General features: G+C 33.6%; 1 protein-coding gene across 6 annotated transcripts; it reads left to right on the top strand.

Annotated features, from left to right (window-relative positions):
• Nucleotides 1–91: 91 nt before the first annotated feature.
• On the top strand, nucleotides 92–24,739 carry LOC126733986 (zinc finger protein 687-like). 6 transcript variants are annotated; one of them, XM_050437489.1, is made up of 11 exons: nucleotides 92–194; nucleotides 477–527; nucleotides 1,348–1,577; nucleotides 1,629–2,234; nucleotides 8,389–8,557; nucleotides 8,619–8,752; nucleotides 13,568–13,772; nucleotides 13,833–13,951; nucleotides 16,720–17,089; nucleotides 23,751–23,924; nucleotides 24,005–24,739. In XM_050437489.1, the coding sequence occupies exons 2-11, from the start codon at nucleotides 489–491 to the stop codon at nucleotides 24,605–24,607; spliced, it is 2,649 nt and encodes an 882-aa protein (XP_050293446.1). In that variant the 5' UTR covers nucleotides 92–194; nucleotides 477–488; the 3' UTR covers nucleotides 24,608–24,739. The 6 variants fall into 6 exon arrangements, with proteins under 6 accessions (XP_050293446.1, XP_050293448.1, XP_050293450.1 ...); XM_050437493.1 differs by lacking the exon at nucleotides 92–194 and having other exon boundaries at nucleotides 362–527; nucleotides 24,005–24,303; nucleotides 24,443–24,739; XM_050437491.1 differs by lacking the exon at nucleotides 477–527 and having other exon boundaries at nucleotides 140–194.
• The last annotated feature ends 485 nt before the right edge of the window (nucleotides 24,740–25,224 follow it).

Here is a 25,224-nt window from a genome sequence, read left to right as displayed (position 1 = left end):
AGTGTATACTTTTCAATTACCACCTATAAACAAACATTTACCCTTGACAGACTAGAGTTGTCAATTGACATCTACTTGTCTTAGAAACAGTAGTAGCGCGTAACTTTTAAATTAAATCGTTTTCTTTATATACTAATTGCAGTTTAAATGGCTTAATTGTTCCAGACTTGAGAGGCTTTTTTGGAATGTTTTAGGTAAGTTATCAGCATACGTTTTTAACATAACCTGTAATACCTACCCAAGTGAAACTGAGCATGTCAGACATAATTATGCCTATACATTAATAAGAAATTTCTTGGGGATTATCTTAAAAAAATGTACAATTTTAAATGTGTCGATGACATTGACAGGTCGGACCAGCAAACTGTCATTAATCGGCAACTGTTGACATATTGTTATGGGTGTGTTGGGTATAGGAGAAACCTTCGAAAATTAAGAAAATCCCAGTTTTTCTAATGAAAACTACTTTATTATAGAATAAAGTAAATATGGCGCCGGACTCTCGCGGATTTTCAGGTGTTCTTGAGGTAAGACTCTTTAATTTATTTCAATTCCATAAGTGTCCTAGTCTAGTGACATAACATAACCTCAAAGTTACCCCGTACACCTACCATCAGTGTTGCCAGATACGAGGAAATTTTCGCAGGTCTGGGTTTTTTGGGGGGAAATCTTTAAACCATATAGACATGTAATAAATCTACACTGTTTAAAAAAATATTTATTTATTATAAATATAAATAGGAAAGGAATGCATTTGGAGGAAATTGAGAACTTTGCACAGAAATCTTGCCTAAAATCTAGGGAAATAAATTATTCTGACCTGGCACCACTGCTAGTTTCTATATATAATTGTATGTATAAACCTGATGTGTAATTCATAAATACATATATGAAGCGTATTCACTTTATAATATTTATTTGGAAAAGCTCACGAAATTCCTGTTTTCCTAATTAAAACTATTTGTTCATTAAACAAAATTAATATGGCACCAGATTCTCGTTCATTTACTTCAGGTGAATATGTCTATAGGTGTCCTAGTCTAGTAACATAACCTCAAAATTATCTATAGATCTACTATACACATAAATTTCATGTAAGACGTACTTGCTTATATAATATTACATGGACATAAAAACCTTTCAAGGATATATATAAAAAACGAGTTTCTTATTAGCGTCAATATGTCACCAGACTGTTGCGGCGTTTCAGGTGTACAAGAGGTAAGAATGCATATACACCTATAAGTGTCCTAGTCTAGTGGCATAACATAACCTCAAAATTATCTACAATATACATATATTTTATTCAAGTTATACTTAATTACGTTAGAAATGTTGTCATTGTAGACTCCAAGAAATGCCTTAGAAAAGAAATTTGATCTACTATTTGACAAAGACCCAAAAGAATGGATAGCATTCAAGCCAGCCCTAGGCCTGCACGTGTACCCCTGCTACTCGTGCCGTCATATGTTCTACACCAAAAAATCCTTTCAGGACCATGTTAATCGTAGAACCATTCTACTGCAATACAAGTGCCCCAAGTGTAAACTCGATGAACCAATGCTATTCTATAACAGGTTCGATTGATTATAACTTGCCAGAATTATTCTATAATTTGACCTTTCTAGATGTTCCATTTTGCTGCACTGCAGAAAACATTTCACTTTAAAAGAGGGCCAAATTGATTTTTCTCATCTGGAGATTAAGTTTTTGCCATTCGGACTGGCTGGTTTTGTCCGACATCCGGATGTGCCCTACTTGTTTGATGTCGTAGAGGAATTAATTACAGGAGATCTGTTTATGAACTCCCAATTCTACACCCCTAAACTAGAGGATAGAGGTAAAGAAGTGATAACTCTCACCCCCAGCCACTTGGTAATTAATAGAACCGATGAAAATGGGGAAAGTCAGGGTTTGGCCCTGAAGCAAATTGCCAAAAACATTCCTAAATGTTTGTTTATCACCATTGACTCCCTAAGGCATCTCAGGTTCCAGATTGAAACGCCTGAGGTCGAAATTAAGAGTGAATCTGAGGAAACCTCATCGTCTTATAGCGATCAGATTGTTTTTTCTGATGAGGCAGCTGTTCTGTCAGAAAAATCACAGGAAGAAGTTACCCCATTAAGTAGTTTATTGAGTAATGTACACGAGCAAACTGATGCATTGCCTGTTATATCAAAAGTTGAGACTGTTGATGAGGAGTTTTTAAACCGGTTACCACCTGTACAGCCTGGGTAAGTTTCGGTATGATTGTTTTAGTCAAGTCAATAAAAGTTTTATTATCTAGGATTTATACATTGGGGTGTCTCATTTTTATAGTTTATAATTTGGAAAGTTTTCAACATTATTCTAACCAGTTTGCCTTAAATCAAAGTAACAACACTTTTTTTTTGTTATTTCATTTATCAAGCTGATAAGTTTTGTTTAAGTCTTATTTTAATATTGATCCAATAATTTTTTTTGTTAAACTCTTAGTTTTATGGATATTTTGGTACATGCAGAAAGTAGCAGGTTTTCTAGGTACTTACATATAATATACTTACAATAGTAAAGATAAAAATTTGGTAAAATATAACCCTGTCAGTAACAATTTAATTTTAGTAATATATCAGGTATGAGTATGAGTTGATAAAACTTTAATAAAATTGTATTATGGAGTTGAAAGGTCCATCTGCTCTAACAACAATATATGAACCATACTTTTGACTCATATATATAAATACATAAAGCTGATCCTCTGATAGAAACTAAAAATAACAAGAACAGTTTTAAGGAACTGTAGCAACACAGTTTTAATTAAGAATAGTGAGAAAACAAGTTAATTCCTCCAAAAAAAAAAGATAATTCTTTTTTCACTCCTTGCCTTACTTTACAGTAAGCAACAAGACTTTTCATGCTTAGAGGGGCAGGTGGTTGTGGATTTTCTTCCCTATATAAAAAAAATATATTTCCTTATTAACTCCGATTGCTGTGGGAGAAAGGAAACACCAAACAAATCTGATAATACAATAAATTCAATAATGGCACAAATGACAAGGTTAAACTCACTAATTACAACAATACAAAACTAATCCGTAGTACTAAAGTAGGTAGTATATTAAATAATTAAACAAGTAACAATTTAATTCACTAAAGGGTTTTCTTCCTTTCCTTAATCCAGAGGTAGCCTTGAAAGGTAGACAAATAAGCCTTGTAATCTTGATCCAGTATGTCAGGCTTAAGAAAAAAGACTGGGGATCTCTTTACTAGTCATAAAACTTGTAGGATTTGTGGTGGAATCTAAACTAGAAATTGATTCTTTGGTCATTTAAAAAAGACATTGAGGACATTTTATATTAAAATCGGTAATATTTTTTTATTTAGATTAAAGGTATTTAAATTCCCTATAAACTAATAAAAAAGAACGAAAAACACTAGAAAAACTTCACTAAAAAAGAGAAAAAACAATGTTAAAGACTAGCCATAACTCTAAACAATTAAAAAAAAAGTAGACCTTTTAAAAATTGTACTTATTCCTATCACTGACCTTTATTTTCTTAATAAATACACACGTTTCGCCCAATTTAGAGCATCATCAAACATTCAAGTGTTGATTGAGGTCACACACTCTCCAAAAATTATTTATTTATTTATTTATTTAACAAATATTGTCTAACAGGAAATTCCTAATAATAAGACAACATATGCCTAACAGATGAAAAGTAATTATATAAAACCGATAAACTGAAAAAACGAAATACTTTTAAAAAATTCTAAGCTCACAACTTCAGAGTATGTATACTACAGGCAAGAGAGAATTAAATGGTGAATTTATATATATAGAAATATTTAACGGTTATAAGGTCATAATCAGTGCAGAAATTTTGCGTTTGAATGTAGCTATAGTGCCATTAAAAAGGCAATATCATTATTGCTGTGTAAAATATTAAACCATTAACAAGTTCGATATAAAGGTGCATTTGTTGCTAAGTAAGTAGGTCTATTTTCTAAGAAAAAGCGACGATGTTTTCTAGTGTGTATAAATTCTGTTTTTCATTCGTTTTCATTCATTCGTTTTCATTCATTCGTTTTCATTATTCATTGATTGCTATAAGAGCACCTCAGTTTAAAAGTCATCCATTGAATACACAGCGATACACCCAATTTCATCAAGTAGAGAAGACTCCAAAGTAACAACCGCGGAGAAAAACGTCGACTCGCCCCCCATCGTCAGTGGGGGGCACAACTATCGCCGAAAAAAAAACAGAGGACAAGCAAAGAATGGACCGATGTATCCGATGGATACTCAACGGATAGATCCACCAAAAGTGAAGACTACAAGAGAACGACAAGCAGACAAGAGAGAGAGCGGGGTAAGACTTCGGACGACTCCTCTAAGTTCCTTAAACCCCATACCAAATCGCGTACTGATCCCAGACTAGCAAAATCACTCAAAACCACTCCAAACCCCGACCTGGGAGCTGGCAAAGCGCCACCCCAGAGTGCGGAAATTAGGCAAAGTGAGGAAAGAGTACGCAAACTCGAGGAGAAAATTCGGGAACGAGATTTGTAAATTGAGAGAAACGCAAACGAAATGTATGAGATTTAACTTAGAAACTCTCAGATCATCGAGAGAGTACAATTGTTTGAACAAAAGATAAATAAGTTAATCTCTGAAAACCAATCTCTCAATGGGCAGATCTCGGACTTGAATGTAAACTCGGGGAGGTGTTGGTGATGGAAATCAAAAGGAACGTAAAAATAAAAGAACCAGGGAAGACGCGGGCCTGTCTCCGCCCTCACAAGAAGGAGGCGAGCCTGCCTCGGAACTGGTTCACCCTGAAATAACAACAAACAGGGAGCCAGTCCCCTCAACATCGTCAGCCTCAGATCTCATCCCAAACTCCACCGAAAATCCTACGCCAAAATTTAAAAGAAATCCACTGTACATGCCCTTAAACGACCTTTCCTTAGCGGGCAAAGGGAGGAGCACTGATCCCATCACAAATATTAACAAAGTCCCAAAAGTAGTGTTAAGAGACACAAAAAACTGAGCCACAAAATACAAGTTATTTTGTGAAAAAAAAATAAACATCGTAAAAGTGCAGAAAGACAGATTGGGATTAGCGCTCTTCCCCCAAACTCCTAACAACCACCGGGCACTAACAGGACTTCTCAAGGGGAAGGGAATGGAATTCCATTCCTTCTTCCTTGAGGAGGACAGGAAACTGAACGTGATATTGAGAGGACTTGAACAAAACTTCAAGCTAGAAGAGGTCGAGGAGGAGCTGAGAGCAATGGGGTTTAAGCCGGAGGAACTGGGCTGGTTTAAAACCGGCCCAGGCCGACGAAGACCCACAGACCTCATCAGATTCCTCGTCCCCAAAGAGCAGGAGAATGTGTTTGAAATTGATAACATTTTAAAGATTAGGGTCCGCGTTGAGCGCTTAAGGACTCAGACTACTGCAAACAGGAAGCAAATTGGGCAGTGTCATCGCTGCCAGGAATATGGTCATGTCCTGAGTAATTGCAACGCAAAGCCGCGTTGCCACAAGTGCAAGGGCGAACATTTCTATTCAGAATGTGTAAAAAACAGAGCAACCCCGGCTGAGTGTTGCAATTGCGGCGGTGACCATCCGGCGAGCTATTGGCGATGCCCAAAAAACCCAAATATAAAAAACACAAATAACCAAAAAAAAAGCTTCGCTTGAGAACGACCGACTCCGACTCTAATAACAGGAGGGCGGAGCCAAAGGATGGCAATACATCATCGCACGTGAAACGGCCCGAGGTATCAATTAAAAACACAAATCTCGTAAATCTCTTAAGTTTGTCCGACGAGATCCTGGAAAAAAAATCGATAACTTAATGGCAAAACTGGAGAAATTAAACTCCAACCCGACGATCAAACTATTGCTGGGAGTCGAGGTCTAGCTTCTCGCAGTGTCCGTTCGTTTCCTTCCTAACATGTCCAAATCCCAATTCCCATCCTTAATAACCACACAAAAATAAACCTCATACAAAGCCCAATCCAACCGCCAAAAACCTAATTTATCACCAAAAAGCACCGTAAAGGACCGGTTACGTTCACACCTCCGCCCGACCTTTTCTCGCTAGCCAAAAGTTCCGCAATCGGAGGGGGCGTGGTCTGTCCCACAGGCTCGCGTCCAATACCATCACACCCAGACCTCATAAATACATGCAGCCAAACCTATCCCGACCAGTCGGTTCCTATTCTCCGAGCAAGTCAAAAGTCCAAGCACCTAGATGCGACCCAGAATTATAAAAAGATGGCGCCTAATCTTGACGAAAGGATCAATCAAAAGACCGGCAAGAGCCGTTCGTTGCTAGACCGGAAGTATCAGTGTAAAGATGATGATGATAGTGTGTATATGGGGATCAAAAAAGTATAAGTTCGTTAAGAGATGAGATGCATCAATTTTATAGTTGCATAGTTTAAATAAAAAAAGCTGGCCGCTTAGAATAACGCAGTACCTCAGAGATAAAAAATTAAATCTTTGTAGCAGTAGTTTATGGTCATATCCCCTTGAAGGAGTCTATAAAGCTATTAGGATTACTTTGAAAGGAGCCACATGATAATTTATTCTCCCAGACCAGGGAGATATTAATGCTGGGATACGATTCGTCTTCAGGAACAAGTGTTTGATTTTCTTTAGCAACCCTACACTTAAAATTAATTTTTCTCAAGATCCGATATATTATTGTAGGGATTTTGAAATGTAAATTGTTTGAAACTATAATTCAAAAAAGTTGATATTGAGACGGTGGCGTTTGTGGTTGAATATAGATAACAAAAATATATACAGGTTTATAAGAAATTAGCAGCTTACATCCCAATATATCTGTCCGAGGTATCAAATTTTCAATGTGCCGAAGATCAATTGCCGTGGCTGGTATATCACTCCTAACACCAAGCAGAACTCCTCCTTCTCTCACTACATTTCATACCGCAATATTGAGTAAAAATTCACTTTTTTTTAATAACTTCTTTGACCTTCTTCACAGACATACTGTAATTGAAATACCACAAATTTCAATATATGGCAATTTCTGTGATTTTACTATACTTTATTTTTAATTTTACCTCTTTTTGTTTATTTTCTCCCCATTGTTCTGTCTCTTCATTTTACCCTATACAGGGTGTTTCAGAACTATGGAATCAAACTTCTAGGGGTTATGCAGTGCAACAGTAGAAATCATTTGAGTATAGGGACCCATTTCCGGAAAAGTGTCACTACGGCCCTATGAGACGTTAAAATCTAGAAATACGATAAATTGCTTAAATAGGATTTAATGCATTTAATTTTTGCCTTTTATAGCTGATGATCTTAAACAATTTAGCGCTTGTGTATTGTTATCTTTAAAAACGATAACAGAGTTGAATTATCAGAGATTTTTGCCAGAGCAGTTTCTTGGCCTTCTAGGTCGCCCGACTTAACGTAGCTAGATTTTTTCCTGTGGGGTCGTTGGTCTGCAAAACTCCAGTAGAAACAAAATAAGACTTAATTGGTTGAATCATAGCAGCATTTGAAATCAGTCAAAACGATATTAAATTTTTAGTCAAGTCTGCCGAAATTATGTGCGACGTTTAAATTGGTGTATTCAGATTACAGGAAGACATTTTGAACAATTTTTGTAATATCATGTACAAAAAGCAAAAATTAAGTGCATTAAATCCTATTTAGGCAATTCATCATCTTTCTAAATTTTAAGGCGTCTTAGGGCCGTAGTACTGCAGTAAAACTTTTCCGGACATTGGTCCCTATACTCAAAGTTTTTTGCTTTTACACTAAGTAACTCCTAGAAGTTTGATGCCATAGTTCTGAACTATCCTGTATTTTACTTATTGTTATAAATAAATAATTCTTTATTTAGCACCTGGCTAGTACAAAACAAATATACAAACATTATGTAACAAAATAAAAAATAAGATCAATTACCCAAGTCATTGTCCCTTTAAATAACTAAACACCTTTCTATTAAAAGCGTTCAGTGATGGAGCTTCTTTAATTTCCACTGGTGCATTAAACAGGTGAACTTCTTCAAAAAATTATGTTTTTTGCAAAGCTACTGATTTTACAAGTTGAATATTGTAATTCTGCTTTGACCTAATATTATAATGGTGAAAGTTTTCTCCTCTTTTCGCCTAAAAATTTGTAAAATATTGTGTTAGAAGGCCACCTTCAATTTTATATAACAGGGTTAAGTTCGCCTGTTTAATGTTTTTCCCTACTGGTAACCAGTTTAATGTTGAAAGCATACATTCAATTAGTGTTAGCTTGCTACATGGTATATTGTGAAAAATATTATATTATTATTGTTAAAAACATGGTAAAGTCTCTTTTTCTCTCAATAATTAACTGAGTAAATAAATTTGCATTTTCTTAGGAATCAACCTGACAAGGTTCTACCTACAAGTATATCAAAGAAATGCACTGAATGCCAGTTGGAATTTGCAGATCTCTTACAACATTTTATGGGACCGAACAGGCCCACCTCGGAAAACTTGCGATGTGCTTGCTGCAAGCTTGTGTGTCCCACAGTCTGTTCATATGAGGTGAATTATGCCTTAACCTATATTAAGACAGTTAAAAATATACTTTTTTGTTGAATTTTAGGCTCACTTAAGGATTCACGATAAGGAATCCCCTTTTGTATGTCCAGATTGCGGAGTTAGTTTTACGGAAAGGGACGAACTTAAGGAACACATGGATACTGTATGTTTTCATGAGTTGAAGTCTGTACGATATAGGTAAGTTATTTTGCAAGATAAAATATTTTTATTTACAATTTAGTGAAGAATAAATAGTCCTTTTAATTGTGTGCTGATATACACGCTTCCTGAAATTATTATTATTATTACTTGGAACTTTTGCATTTTTTCCAATAAATACCAACTTTTACACTTAATTGGTAATACAGCTTAAGTTACAATTGGTATACAAGTTTCGAGGTTTGTTTTGTTTTGTCCAATGTTTCTCTAAACAAATATCATAAATTTATGCAAGCATCTATGTTAACTAAGAGAAAAATTAGAGACATTGAAACGTGAAAAATTGTGACTGTTTCATGACCAAGTTACATTCTTAGAAGGAAGTCTTTTCTGCATAAAATAAAATTAATCATGGTGTTAATGGAAAAACTTGATATTTGCTCTAATTTTTGTATATATTCAAGGTGTTCCATTAACAAAAAACCAGTTGAATACCAAAAAATTCTTGTTGCAGATTTTTTTTTTACTTGAAATGTTATAAGTTTGAACTGTTGAACTTTGGAAAAGTGCAAAAATGGCCTATTTAAATCATATAGAAACGTATCATCCATTTTTCACTAAGAGACCAAACGAAAACAAAACAAAGGTAAAAACACAAAGTCACGGTCTCATCAAATCCATATAATTTTTTAAAGCTACACGCGTTTCGCTCCTATCGGAGCATCATCAGGCCTAGACCTACACAGATCATATAAAAACATTGTAATGTGATCTGTGTAGGTCTAGGCCTGATGATGCTCCGATAGGAGCGAAACACGTGTAGCTTTAAAAAATTATATGGATTTGATGAGACCGTGACTTTGTGTTTTTACCTTTGTTATATTTAAATCATAATTTAAAGGCATGAAAACAAATTTACGTTATTGAGCTTTTATAGTCCATTCACATTTCGCCTGAAGTTGCCAGAATTATTTTTAATTTTCTTTGTTTTTTTTTTTTAATTCCGAAAAAGTTAATTTTCTTTAAAATAAAATAGTGATATTGGTTCTTCTCCTATTTATTATATAGGTTTCTTTAACATCATGGATGGTGTTTAACAAATTACCCGTTACATTTAATTTAAAAAGAAAATTAAAAGGCATTATTTTTCGAAATTTTGCTCTTTTCTCGTTGCAAAAAAAAAATAATATTGATTTACAATAGTGAATGTGCCAGAACGGTTATTTTCAATTTTCTTGTTCCATAAACTTTAAATTTTCAAGGCGCATCTCAAATTTATCGTTTATTTTTAGTTGATCGTACATCAACACGTGACGTACGGTAATAGAGGGTTGTTATTTAACAATCTGTTATTTTTTAACGATTATTTGTCCCTAACAGTAAGCAACTTTTACCTTCAACCAAAAATAACAGATATGCAAATAACAGGAGTAAAGCCAAATATACACTTAATGTTTTTCGGTCTTTCTTGCAAATTCTATAAAATACGCTACTGGGAGTTTCAGTATTGCCAAGTTAGGATTGAAAATACTAATATTATTTGTTTATTAACTAGTTAGCAGTTGATACATCTTTTTTGTAGGTAAAAAAAGTATTTATTGTTGATTGTTGGAGTATTAGTAGACTCCGTTAGTTAGGATATCGTTAAATGGTAAATAAGCTTATTTTCTTAGTTAATTTTATTGCAGCACATGTTTGCCTTTAAAATCACAAAAAAATATTTAAATGCAAAAAAACTTATTCACTGGAGGGATCAGTACACCCTGGCCATAAATTAACAGAATGTACAACAAATAGAAAAAAAATCTTATTGCTGCATTTATTTATTTAAACCTATTGCCTAGGTCTATATAAAACATCTGTGTGTGTTAATATTTCAGAGAAAAGTTCTCTCAATTTCTTTTTCTGTTTTTAATAAACCTTAAACTATTGTGATAAATCCTCTACCCTTGATTCTACCTTTGCCCTTTACCGAAAAACCGTGGTAAAGACCTAGACTGCGCAACAATAAAAAAAGAGAACATATTAACGGAATGAAATATACAGGGTGTTTCACTTTTTTGTAGCAGGACTTTAACAGTATTTAGAAAAATTAATTTTAAGGTAGGTTTCTCATATAAATATTAATCGTCAAACTTTTTGTTTCTGAGATACAGGGCCAAGTTTCCCAAAAAAAAAAGTTTTTATTTTTTAATATCCGAACTATCAAAGATATTGAAATCAAAATTGGTATAAACAATTCTAGGATGAAGGGTCATAATCGTAAATAATGTCATGTTTCTACGTTGGCCAGTGGCGGAGATATGACTAATTAATAATCTTAATGTGACTAAAAAAATAGCACGCCGCTAACTCTTGATTTGAAAACATAAATGGCATTTTGACACAAAAACGATAAGAAAAAATAAACAAATAACACTTTTTGAGAACGCAATTGCAATTTGACACGATAATACTAATATGACATTTACATTTTATGACACTGGTTTTATTTCATATTCAAATTATTAAAATAAATTAATATAAATAACATTTCACGTTCGGTTATTCGTCGATGTGAATTATGTATTGCAGAAAATGGTTCACATTTCAAACACCTTCTTTAAATTTGTTAATTGTTTGTTGTGTTCTTGTAATCTGTTGTTTGTTATAAATAAGTTATAAGTATTTGTGGTATTATTCTATGTTGCGATTTATTAGACGGTTGAAATAAATTTATATTCAAATCTTAAGTGATTTTTACAACCCAATTTTGAGGAGAAAACGGAGTCAGATACGAAAAAATATCAAGAGGGCATTTTTGTTTACAATTAAATGCACTATTTAGAAATGATCGTTTAATCGACTTAATCCAGTGGCGTGCTACTTTTTTAGTCACATTAACATTATTAATTAGTCATATCTCCGCCACTGGCCAACGTAGAAACATGACATTATTTACGATTATGACCCTTCATCCTAGAATTGTTTATACCAATTTTGATTTCAATATCTTTGATAGTTCGGATATTAAAAAATAAAAACTTTTTTTTTTGGGAAACTTTGACGCCCTGTATCTCAGAAACAAAAAGTTTGCCGATTAATATTTATATGAGAAACCTACCTTAAAATTAATTTTTCTAAATACTGTTAAAGTCCTGCTACAAAAAAGTGAAACACCCTGTATAATAAGTGATAGATAAAACGAGTCTTAAACTAACAGACCTTTTTTTAACAACATTACTTTAAATTATCGTTTTGATTGATTCATTCATTCGTGAAGAGAATATTTTTTACTTTTGCACTAGATAATCGAGTACCGGGATCGCTTACGATTTGGCTTATGGTGACTATGCCAAACTTTGATTTGATCGGTTCACTAATATATAGAAAATTATGATATTTTAATATATTATTATCGCTGAATTTCAATTATAGCGCTTGAAGTATATGAAGTATTTTTTTGTCAAAAGCATTCCATTGCGTTTTTTCTAAAAAATGTTGCTGGGCTTCCGAGGCTGCACTATCATGTTTGTCCCTATTTTCTTGTTCAATTAACGCGCTAATTAAATGTTGCTTAATCTGCCCTGAAGTCATTACTGAAAGCAATGTTCTTGTAACTTGAAAGTACTCAGTGAAATGGTCGAAATACATTAAAAATTCTTAAATCCATTCTTCTGAAGTGTCCTTCCTCCATTCCTCTGAAGTGAGTTCGTTAAAAATCATAAATACTTTTGTGGAATTGAAGGGTTATAGTAGTTCGACATATTGAAATTCTTGGTCAATTCTCCTTTTCTAAAGCATCTAGAGCTGCGCATACTTCTTTTTTTAATTTTTCTATTCTTTTTAGCATATAAATTCCATCGCGTTACTACTGATTGTATCAATGTCTTTGGAGTTTTACCATTTTGTTGTTGATCGAAATTTAATTTATTTTTAGCTATGGTTCTCCTTTTAAAACGTGAAACAATGTTTGAAACTTTGGCAATAAGTGTAACGCATCAATAAGTTCTAAAGCATCACGAGCAATTAGATCTTTATATTCTACTATTCTTTTGATATAACTTGCCAAATTTACACTCCTGTGTACTTCCATTACAAGGATCTCTAGTAATATTGATTATACTTTAAAATGCAACATCACTGCTATAACTCTTTATTATTGACAGAGATTCAATCGTAATTGTTATGTACTTAGCAATTTCTATTCTTTATTTTACTTGCAATATCACTTTTTCATATTTTGCTACATAATATTTAGTTCATATTTTAGAGCAAAATTTAAAAAATAATATTAATCAATGATCATTTTAATACACCGAAGATGTAAAATAATTTTTTATTTCATTCCACCTCTTTAGAAGCATTTTTTTAATAGTACAGGCATTTAAAATACTGTTTAATGTCATACAGTTTATTTAAATTAGTATTGCTTGGAATATTGAAAAAAAAATATTCCAAAAGCGTGGAATAAAATAAAAAATTATTTGACATCTATGGCGTATTAACATAATCGTTGATTAATATGAAGTATTAATCCACGCTTTTGCAGGCATTTTTTTAATATTCCAGGCCGAAAGGTTTTAAATAATCATCTTGAAAGCCTAAAGAGCAACAAAACTCTCTAAACTTAGCATCCTTAATGACAGAAAATGGCTGGAAATTGTTTGTTATCGTACTTAGTATATCAACAATACTTTTATGCCAAAACCTTAATATTTTTGTGACAAAAAGGACAACTTCTTGTAGTCTTCCTTTAGATAAAGTAACCTGTTATTTTAAGCTGTTTTAAAAATATAGACATAAGAGTGGCAACTGTTATTTAAACATTCAGTTTTGTCCTTCTCTGTATGCTAATAAAAAAAAAAAATTCAGATGTCCTGGTCGTCGTTGCGGTCGAATATTCGCATCGGACGCCACTTTCCGTCCGCACTTCAGAGATTCACACATAGAACGGTTGTTCGCGTGCAGCTACTGCATGGACCCGTTCAATTCATTGGAGTCTTGCAAAGAGCATCTTATAATCCATAAAAACGACACTACGGAATTGTTGGGTGTTCTTGAGATCTTCCGATGCTCGGTAAAAAAACCATTTATACAAACGAACAGCAATCTTATATAGATATTATTTGATTTTTAGGTTTGCAATGGAGAAAATATGAACCAGCATCAGTTGCTTAAACACCTTGATGGGCACTGCAATGATCTCTCTCGTTGCATTTACATTTATATGTGCAAGTTTTGCAAGTGTTACTTTAGGTAAGTGTCGTTTTAAGAGTTTAAAGAAGGCTTATATCTCATTAGATCCTATAAGAAGCTTATTATATAGTGTTACTTATGAATACCGCCAGCGTAAAAACTTAGCAAGTTTTATAGATTTTGAAGGCCCATAACTAGACATTTAAGTATGAAGTTATATATTTCAAAATCGCAGAAAAACATTGATTTGTAGGTTTTTGAAAGACGTCTAATAAATAGGTTAGGTTATAGCCTACAAATAGGAATTGTTTTGAATTTCTTTGTCCCAAATCAATGTCACTAGTCTAAAAGTAATATTGTCCTCGATCGGTATAGCTACGATACACTCTAACTCCTGATAACTCTTTGTGGACCATTTTTTGAACTGTTTGTGTACCATTTTACCAAATCCTTTGAGATTGAACGTTCGTGTTACGTCATTCAGACTGCTTGCTATGTCACCATCGCATTTTATTAATCAAGCATATACATTACATAGATATAAATATGTTTACATGTATACATAAAGATTAAAGAATACAAATGGCGAACTTCTAAATCAAAGAAAAAGTTTTCATAATGTTAATAATTCATAATGATACTAAGTATTATACGAATTAAGGAAATATGTTTTAAACTCAGACCTTAAAACTTCTGAACTGAGAATTCTAAAATAGGGATCTAAGTATGATGAACCTCTCTGTATGATGTTGTGGCATAGTGAGGTGATTTCCGTAACGAAGTTCAGGGTTATGAACGAATGTTGAAAAAACTAACAACCTCATTAGAAAAGTAGCATAACGATGTCTTACCACACCCGATATATTTAACCACTATAATGATTATTAAGGGCATGTGATGTAGAATCATTAAAAACTGTTAAGCCAGTTTTAATCCTCGCTATAATAAAAAAATTTGGTTAGCGTTAAAAACGTTTTGTGGTCCTAATGAATTGTTTAAAACGAATGATACAAACTGAAAAATAACTTCTAAACTCAAGTGACCGTGGTAAAACTTGGTCATGCGATTGAAACTTTAAAATCGTTGAATTTCTGATGCGACCAAAGGCCATCTCTTGTATGGTTTAATGAATAACCATCGTTTCGCCCTAAGTAATTCAATAAAACCGGTAAAAACCGAAAACCGTTCAATGCTCCGTCCGGTTTTGTTTTCTTGCTCTACAATAGCGCCATCTCTTGGAAATATTGGCCTGTAAATAGATATTGCTAAAAAACAATACCTTACCTGTTTTTTAAAAAATACAGGGAGTCATATAAGATTTTTTTAGGAAAATAATTCAGGAAAGCTCTACTAAATTTACCTTAGCTTTATAAACTAAAAAGGGTTGTCACGTACAGGTGCAGGTAATGTCCATGCAATAATCTGTAATCAGCGAACCACTATGTTGCACGAATTGAATTGCACTGAGCCCATCATGCGCATCTATGTATTAGTGACGCAAATGTCATTTAACTGACAAACATTGAAAAAAACAATTATTACGGATTGGTACAGTCGTATTAAATGGTATATACATGTGGTACTTGACAGTTAATAAAAATATTAGTTGAATGTCTGATTGGTATTTTACAGGTAAAACAAGATAATTAAAAAATAGATAAATAAATAAAGGGTGGTCCAGTTCAAACGTCATTAATTTTAATATGTGATAGAGAATTTAAAAAGAAATAGACTTTCATTATATTTTTTTTGTCAGAAACGTTTAATAACAAAGATACAGGGTGTTAAAGTTAAGAATAATTATTTGTTTATTTATCATAACTTTTAAACTGCCAGCTCAATTTTAATTAAATTTCGCATGCAGGTCATTGTAGTAAATTGTCAATTACTGACTTAAAGTCATTTTTAAAAAGATTGCCAGTGGCGTAACAGACTTGGTAGTTTTCTGTCTCAAATCTGTGAGGTGATAAAATATTTTTTTTTATAAGAACTCAACTGTTAAATTTTCCATTTAATTTAAAAAGAAAAGTTTCTCCTGCAAAATTATGATTTAACGCACTGTTTTTAAAATATTTGATTGTTCAGAAATACCTGCCAAAATTTTGCAAAAATTTATAAAAAAAAAGGAAATCGAGCTTGGATTTGTAAGAAAGTTGAATATAAAAGATGATCAAAAGTTACATTAAGTAATGATTTTAGTTGACAGATTTAATTTAAGATTCAAGCCTAATTTTCTTTTTTTTTTTAAGTTTTTGCAGCATTTTAACTGGCGTTTCTATACAATTAAACTAAGATATTTTAAAAACAGTGCCTTAAATCATAATTTTGCAAGAGTAACTTTTTTTTGCAAATTAAATGGAGAATCTAACAATTGATTGACAAGGTGATAAAAAAATATTTTATCACCTTGCAGATTTGAGACAAAAAAGGACCAAGTCCCTTTGTATGTTACGCCACTCGCAATTTTTTTAAAAATTGGCTTCATCAGTAATTGATAATTCACCACAATAACCTGAATGCGACATTTAATTAAAATTGAGCTGGTAGTTTAAAAGTTATGATAATAAACAAATAATTATTCTTAACTTTAACACCCTGTACCTTGGTAATTTAACATTTCTGAGAAAAGTTTTATCACAAGTATATTTCTTTTTAAATTCTCTATCACGTATTTAAATGTATTAATCACGTTTAAACTGGATCACCCTGTATATGTGAATTAAGAATTATCAATAATTTCCCTAATCTCAAATGCAAATGCAATTTGATACAAAAAAAACATTATCACTATATTAAATTAAACTTTAACCGAAAACGTTATCTAACAGATCGGTCCAAACAATAACCACCCACCTGAAAAACTGCAAGCAGAAAAAGGCCGCCGGTGATTCCCAAGGCAGACAGCGCACCAGCAACAATTTCCTACTGTCCAAGTACCATTCGACCAAATGTTTGAGCTGCAAAGCGAAAATGATCACGTTGAAATCCCGTTCGGTCAGTTATTGTAGCGTCTGTCAGCCGAAAAATGTAAAATGCAAAGTGTCGTCGCAACCGATTCAGCCCACCCCGCCGGACAGATGCGTGTGCATCTTGTGTAAGGCGCATCTCAAGTTTGTCGACCGTAGGAAACATCAACACTCCTGTAGGTATTCCAGGCCTCAAGTGGTACTCGAGAGGCTCAGCCTCGATACACTCAAGGTAAGTGATTAGAAGATTTTTTTAAATTAATAGGATAAATAACATAAAGGTATCGCATGTTTTTGAGAAAAAAACATTGGAATGCCTGGTATAAACATGTCAGCACCTAGATTCTTAAGAGGGCGTATTATATTGTTTCCAGTTTTGATTTTTATAAATGTACAACATCTTATCAGGATGTATTACAACAATAAACTTTTAATTTTTTTTTTATTTAACATAAAATCAGATCAAACTCATAATATTGTAACGATATTCAGGAACACACTCCTCACTAAAAATCAAAATGTGGTAATTTAAAGCAAATAAAGTAGCTCATATATTGCCAGCAAAACAAGTGGTAAACTTATGGGAATTTAGTAATACAGTAGACTCGCGATATAGTGAACTAATTAATGCACATCCAGTTCACTATATCGATTTGTTCACTCTATCAATTTTTTTTTAATGTACGTATTAAAGCAACGTTTGTCTTTAGAAAACTAACTTTATTAATGCGAAACAGAAAAAATATTAGGGTAAACTGTCCAACAGTGAACCATTTTTATTTTTTACTCATTTTTTAAAGAGAAACTTAAAGGGTAAACTGTCCAACAGTGAACCATTTTTATTTTTTACTCATTTTTTAAAGAGAAGGTAAAAATTTGCAAACTTCAGTTTATATTAGTTATTATAATGATGTATTAAATACAGGCACCATTTAACAAAAAATAATATAGAGTTAATATTTATAATTTTTTTTTTAAACCTGTTTTGTGGTTTACTGTGTACCACCTTGTGGGTACAATGAACCATCTACACTGTTCACAGTGAACAAAATAAAAAGTTAACAAAAATAAGAACTTCTTTTAAAAAACTAAGAACAAAAAACAAAACAAAAAAAACTTAACTTTTACAAAAAAATAGGAATTTTAACGAACATCTAATAAATCTAAATTAACATTAAATTTAAAATAGGAATTTTGCCTTGAGGTACTTCCATTAATATGAGGCTTTGGTAAAATAGTTTTTATGTCCGCTAGATCTATATCTGCCATATCTGTAACAAGAGGCATGTAAAACATATTGCCTATAACTTTTCTACGCAAGAACGTTACAGAAAAATATTTTTATTTTCTTTTAAAATTTTCCCCACATAATAAATAATATTTTTCTTTAATTGAAATTCTACAAGCGCAAAGTCATCAGGAAGTGGGGCTCTCTCAAGAGCAAACTTAATACCTGGCAACGCTTCATCTTCTGATGTCTCATTATAACTGTCTAAAACCAACGATGTGTCTGAGCTTGACGATGAACTTTCCATTAGGACTCTCTTTGTCTTCTTCGGAACTATTCGTCTTTTACCTTGTTGCTCGATTTCCAAGAGGTCCTTTTCAGGAGTGTCAGTTGCAATTAGACTCCTTCCCGCTTTGCGTCTTTTCCTTGTATTTTTTCTGGCGGCTGCACGGAGTGGTGGTTGAAATTCTTTGGGAGATATGAAAATATTTTCGTTGTTTTGTTGATATGAAGTGGATGGAATAGGAGACTCGATATTTAGGTTTTTCTCGATACCATCTGGTTGATTGGATATAGTAGCTTTTTCTTTTGACATGTCACGTTGTGAAGAGTTTGTGTTTTCTTCAATATCATCTCTGTCATCTGGGTTTCCATTTTCCACCTCTTGGTCCAAAATATATAGGTTTCGATCCCCAGGGTCAGGTCTATCGGTGACGGAGCTAGGCATAAAGTCAACTTCTGAAAAAATGTTACGATCAAACGGGAATATGCCTGTTTTCCGAAATGCATTTGTAATTGTAGATGGTGTCCTAGCTTTCTGATAAGCAATTCCAATAAAAGATGCTAATTCATAAATAGTAACGGGAATCCCAGGATTTCTCAGCATCCAAGAGTCAATAGAGGCATTATAATATTCTTTAAACGGCTTCATTATACAAACATCTAATGGTTGGGTTTTCTGCGTTGTATGGGGTGGAAGGGTTAAAATATTAACACCGTTTTCCTTTGCAATATCAATAGCCCTGATTGTCAGGTGCGATTCGTGGTTGTCCATAATCAATATGGATGGATTCTATTTTGAAGATGAGCTATGCTTGACAAAATGAAGCATCACCTCGCTAAAGAGATCTGAATTCATCCAGCCACTGGACGTTGCCAAGCCCAAAGAGCCTGGTGGAGCTCCATTAAGCATATGCGGTTTAAAATGCACTCTGGGAAATATTAAAGCTGGCGGTAGACTTTGCCCACTTGCACTTACGATACAACATGTAGTAACTAATGTTCCCTTTTCTCCACTGGTTACTTTGGACAAGCATCTTATACCCTTGGGTGCCAAGACTCTTTGAGGTTTTTGCACGGTAGTAGTAGAAGTTTCGTCCAAATTAAAGATTCGCGTCCCATCGGCAAACCGTGGATCTCTTTGCAAAATATTATAAAGATTATCAAAAAATTTTCCCACATTTGATCGGTTAAAAGAGGTTGCTCTGGCTAGACTACAACGCTCTGGGCATCTTAGCGTCAAGGTTGGATGTCTTTGGCGAAAAGAACGCAGCCATTCTATTCCAGCTAACTTCTGTTTTGACCATGAAGCAGGCATTTTTACATTATTTTTTTTTGCCATTTGGTAAGCAATCCTACGACAATCTTTATTTGTTACGCCATAAAAAGCATAAGCACATTCATATATGTATTCTACTACCGACTTTTCTTGCTCCACTGTAAATACTTTGTTAACCTCATAGTTTGGAGTAAGTCGAACATCGTCTCCTAACTGTTGCTGCTTCATGAAGTATCTCCGAGGTGTTGGATAGGGAATAGATATCCTTCTAGAGGCTTCTTGTAGGCTAATTCCCGTATTCTTGAGAGCAAGAGCGTCAGCCATTTGTGCCTCAGTGTGCTTTCCGATTTTACGTTCTCGTTTTTTGCGAGCCATGATGCTAAAAGTAAATTTTTTTATAAATATCATTTTATAGATAATACGGTCCACAGTGAACCGATTTACTGTGTACACAGTGAACCGATTCACTGTGTAAATTTGCTACTATCCAATAAAAAAATAGCAAACAAAAATAGCAATAATGAAAAACAAAAGAGTTATTATTTATAAGTTGGCTAAAAAGAATCAACAATAGATGACACTATCAAACATTTTAAAATATTTGAGCAAACACCTCAAAAACATTGGGTAAATGAACAAACGAAATTTAGTTTGCTTACCTGAAAACACACAATTGCACGTGGCGCGTTTAAAATAATACTGATCGACGAGAATCGACTAGCATACGTTAGAGATGCTTTAAGCGGTCCCCACCACACACACTAACGACCCTTGGTAAATGTAGTTGCGCCAAATTTGAAAATGGTTCTCTGTGTACTGTAGTTCACTGTTGGACAGTTTACCCTACATATGTAAATAAAATAAAATAAAAAAACGGCAATCTAAACTATTTTTTCAAAAAATTAAGTAATTTTTGTTTGCTTTTTTGTTTTTAGTCCTGTTTGCACCATCGTATTCCTTAAGTTTTGTAAAACGACTATACTAGAATATTCCACTTTATCTTCATTTTCTTCGGCCCATTGAAGGATGTTGTTAATCGACTTTATTGCCGAATTTGTTGTCACTCGTTCCATTTCTTCTTGTACTTCTATTTACTACCATTTCTTCTTGTACTCCACCATCTTGATCGTTTCCATCACTTTCACTTTGGTCATTAGTTTCTTTTGTGTCAGGTAAGTTATCTTCATTCCAATCGTCTACATCAACAGGTTGAATATGAACTTCTGGATTAAAAGTCTGCAATAAAGTAATGATTTCTGATCTCACTGTGTCAATGTCTTCATTTCTTATTCGGCTCCGTAAAATACTTAAGGGGATGTTATCTTCCTCATCGTCAACTTCGTCGGCTAATGGTGAAAGTAAATTATGCCAGCATTTTTCTATAACTTCAGGCCTTAAATTTCTCCACGCCAAAGCCAAATTTAGAATGGCGTCCTTTAACGAAATATGTTTTAGAGCATCTCCGATATCCTGGTTAGTTCCAATAATTTGTGATAACAAATTTTTTCGATAAAATAGTTTTGTCAGACGAATAGCGTTTTGGTCCATTGGCTGGATTAGCGGAGTAACGTTAGGTGGCATATAAACAGTGAAAATGGAACCATCATCACTTCTTAGCTGTTCTGCAGGTGGATGGCTTGCTGCGTTGTCCAACAAAAGCATGGCTTTAACTGGAAGGTTTTGGCTCCGTAGGAATTCCGTAACCTAAGACAAGAACAAATGCTAGAATATTGTGCAGTTTAAATTCTTAAAAGGAATAAAAAAAGGGCGTAAATTTGTAAAAATCGTAGTCCAAAAGGACTGAAACCATTTTTTCTAATTCTCGAGATACAAAGATGGTAAAATTTAAAACGTCTTCCTGTGACAAAACTTACCTCAGGAATAAACATTCGGTGAAACCATTCTTTGAAAATTGCTGCCGTCATTCAAGAAGTTTTGGAGTTTCTATAATGGAAGGGACAGTTAAAATTTCGAAACGAACGTGGATTTTTTGCTTTCCCAACAATTAATGGTTTAACTTTGTGAGTACCTGCCGCGTTTGTGCATGCTAGAAAAGTCACTCTTTGTTTCTCGGTTTTCCTACCTGGTGCAGTTTTTTCTTCGCGAGCTACATATGTCTTTCCGGGCAGAAGTTTCCAATACAAACCAGTTTCATCGGCATTGTAAATCTGTTCTTTTATTAGGTGAAGCTCATTTATTTTTAGGCGTAAAGTTTTTTTAAAAGGATCAACAAGCTCGGGTTCTGACGATAATTTTTCTCCTGAAATCGTTTTTTATACTTTTGCATCCAACCACTGCTCGCATTAAAAGAAGGAGATTCCTTGTATTGACTGTAAAGTAACTTGGCCTTCTCTTGGATCATTAAACCAGTTACCGGAAAATTTCTCCCCCTTGTTTTTAAGAACCACTTATATAAAGCTTTTTCCATTCTAGGACACTCTGATTATCTCAAAGTTTTCGCTTTTCCAGGTCCTGTGAAAGTACTGTTGACTCGTTTCAAAATCTTTATCCTTCTGTGACGAATCGCGCATATAGTAGATTTAGCAACACCATATTGTCTAGACAAAACGGTCACTCCGACACCTTTCTTTAATTCTTCTAATATTTTGGCTTTATCGCTTAGGGTTAAATGCTTTCTAATTTTTGCCATAATTATTCTGGCGGCGTGACGCGACCTACTGCATCCAAATACTAAAGAAAACTAATTGCCCGAAAAGAAACAAACCGTTTAATATCTTTTTCTTATCTTAACTTGTTTGTTTACCTAATAAAACTATTGGGTTTACTATTTCGAGAATCAATTTGTTCACTTGACAGAATACATTAAGGACAAAATGTCTGTTCACTATTTAGAATAGTTCACTAGACAGTTTGTTCAGTATAACGCGAGTCTACTGTATATGTAAAAAATTGAATTTTTTGTTTTGTAAGTTTTTTGCTTCTTTCTTTAAAATGTAACCAATAATAATTATGGAAATTTTTAAGCAATTTTACTATAGATTCATTGCAGTCAATAATATTGTTTTACAATGGCTTTAATACAAATTCAACGATTATATCCGTAAAAATTCTGTAAAACTTAAGTATTTTTAAGAGGCCCTATAAATTGCTGGATATTTATCAGATCTATTTGACTTTCACAATGAAAAATCAAAGCTTTGTTGCTGGTTCCATTTATATACTATCTCCAACTCCACTTCAAGCCTATTTAAGCCATTGTGAATCCGTTGAACATGTATATAGTAGATATTCAAGTAGTTTGTTTGTGTTGGCAGCTGATTACAATTTACCACATGCTAGATGTGAGAATGATGATCTTGGTTTGGTGGTTGGTGGTTGTCTGAAGAATGACAGAGAGTATATCATCATTTGTTTATATAGAAGAAGTCCGTACACGAGAGCAACTATCGCAAAAAATCCATGATTCCACCAATGTTATCAGGAATATACAAGAAACTTTATTCCAAGTAAACCACTATTTGGTGAATGGATTAAGAAATTGCCTAGAAATTAATAATCAAGATTTTTCACATTTGTTAAAGAAAGGTTTTTTTTTAATGGTTAAATGCCAATACTTCGAAAATGCTTTGTTAAATGGAAATAAATGTAGTACACCCTTTTTTCTTAAAAAATCATCATTATATATCATATACTTAATTAAACAAAATAAAGCGATACTAGTAAAAAAGTTATGGCATGAAACAGGGTGTGAATTTTGTAACTAGGATCCTCTACCTTTTTGTGAAAAAATAGAATAAAATCATATTGTTCAGATACATAGTTTTTTGTCGATATCTAAAAAAAAATTGAGCTATAGAGAAAAACATATTTAAAAACGACATTTTACTAGACATCTTTGATTCAACATCGATATTTTCACGATTTTAACCCTGAATAATTGCGTACCCCAGTACAACATTGCGTCCATAAGATTTGGACTTTTTAATAGGATATACTTGTAATATTTTATTATTTAGATGTTTCATAGTTTTTTTCTCTCACTCCCATCAATATACTAAACCCAGAAAGTTCTAGTGTGTCTATGCTTATCATTTTGAATAACGTTGAACCAGAAAAACTATGATTTTTTTTTAATAACTTTTATAGAAAGAAACTGTTGTCCGTGAATATTTCAAGTTGGAAAATAAAACCGAATTTAATAGCCAGGAACTATTTCATTTGCAAAAGCCCCTAGTATTAATTATAGAAACTGGAAACGCGGATGGTACCGTTAGCATGAAACCCGAGCAAACCTATGCATGCCTCCCTGATATCGGAAAGGTTGGTTTTTCAATAATTACAATGCCACCTTAAAAAGCCACATTTTTAATACAACACTCGAATTTTTGTGGGTGTTTCAGATGAAAATTCCAGAAGATCAGAGAAGCACCTCCAGCAGCGAACTGGATTCGCCACAAAAACGACCAAAGAGTACCTCCAGCGAGGAAAGTCGCACCTGCAAAAAAACACACAGCGACTCGAGCGACGACGTACGTCCTAGAAAACGTCCCAGATCATCGGGAAAATCAAAAAAATCGGACCTGGAAGAAGACCTAACTGCCGACCAACCGATTTCCTTTGACGGCACGTACATTTGCCGTATTTGCGAGCAAAAGGAGACCGATAGAGGGAAGTTTCATCAACATATCAAGACTCACAGGCAAGTATCCACGGCGTATCAATGTATGGAATGCGGAGAGTGTTTCGTGGTACGACCGTCTTTGGTTAAACATTTGTTACACTATCACAACATTTCGGATTTCGATTGTTATTTCGACCAAAATAACTGTTTCGATCAGAGTGCGGTCAATGAGCTGGCCAAAGTCATGAAAGCCCCGTTTTTGGCCAATGACGTGAAAGAGAACCAGTGCAAGGTTTGTATGGAACAGTTCGAGGATAAGGAGAGTTTGGATCGGCACTTTCGGGTGCACGGGATGGCGTTTTTAATCACAAAATCTTTGTAATTTAGAGTACTAAGACTTGTTTTGGAATATTTTAGGTTTAGTGTATTTTGTTGATTAGTGATGCTGTTGTACGTTAGGTTATTGCAATATTTTCTTTTAGTTGTTTATATATAAACGGTATTTATAAGGAAATGCATTTTTTTGTGATTTGGGTTAGTATAATTTGGGTGAACTTTTAATCAAATCAATTTGGGAAGTATCAGTCATTCATGGTCAAGAAGTTTTAGTACCACATAATGTCTACGGCCCCACTTATTTCAAAATTATTTTCGCTAAAATAGTGGACGAAATTTATGATGGAACGATGCGAACTTCTGGCTTTTACTAACCGCGGCAAATATATTTATGTCCGCACCCAAGATTGTCTGTTTGCCCTGCCTGTATATACTCACAGAAATATCATGGTAAACCTTTAGTATATAATAATAAGGACAAATCGAAGCAAACAATAAAATCTTGAATTCTCTCCAAACAGCACAGATATGTACTAAAGACGTATTTTGTACCATCGTGCCGAAAAAAAAGGTAGGGAATTGTTTTCCAGTCTATTATAGTAAATCGTATTCCTTGGGTATGGTATGGATATTTACGCATTATGAATTTTTGGAGTCTTAATA

Source organism: Anthonomus grandis, chromosome 3 (assembly GCF_022605725.1).
Source record: "Anthonomus grandis grandis chromosome 3, icAntGran1.3, whole genome shotgun sequence".
Taxonomy (NCBI): Eukaryota; Metazoa; Arthropoda; class Insecta; order Coleoptera; family Curculionidae; genus Anthonomus; species Anthonomus grandis.
The sequence above is the reverse complement of the archived record's forward strand: the minus strand, read 5'-3'. Positions and strand labels throughout refer to the sequence as shown.

What these genes read in the sequence shown, in the direction of transcription:
- LOC126733986 (XM_050437489.1), top strand. Translation starts at nt 489, where the DNA reads ATGGCGCCGGACTCTCGCGGATTTTCAGGTGTTCTTGAG. An exon ending in GATTTTCAGGTGTTCTTGAG is followed by an intron (nt 528 to 1,347) that starts GTAAGACTCTTT and finishes TTGTCATTGTAG; the next exon opens with ACTCCAAGAAATGCCTTAGA. An exon ending in GCCTCCCTGATATCGGAAAG is followed by an intron (nt 23,925 to 24,004) that starts GTTGGTTTTTCA and finishes TGGGTGTTTCAG; the next exon opens with ATGAAAATTCCAGAAGATCA.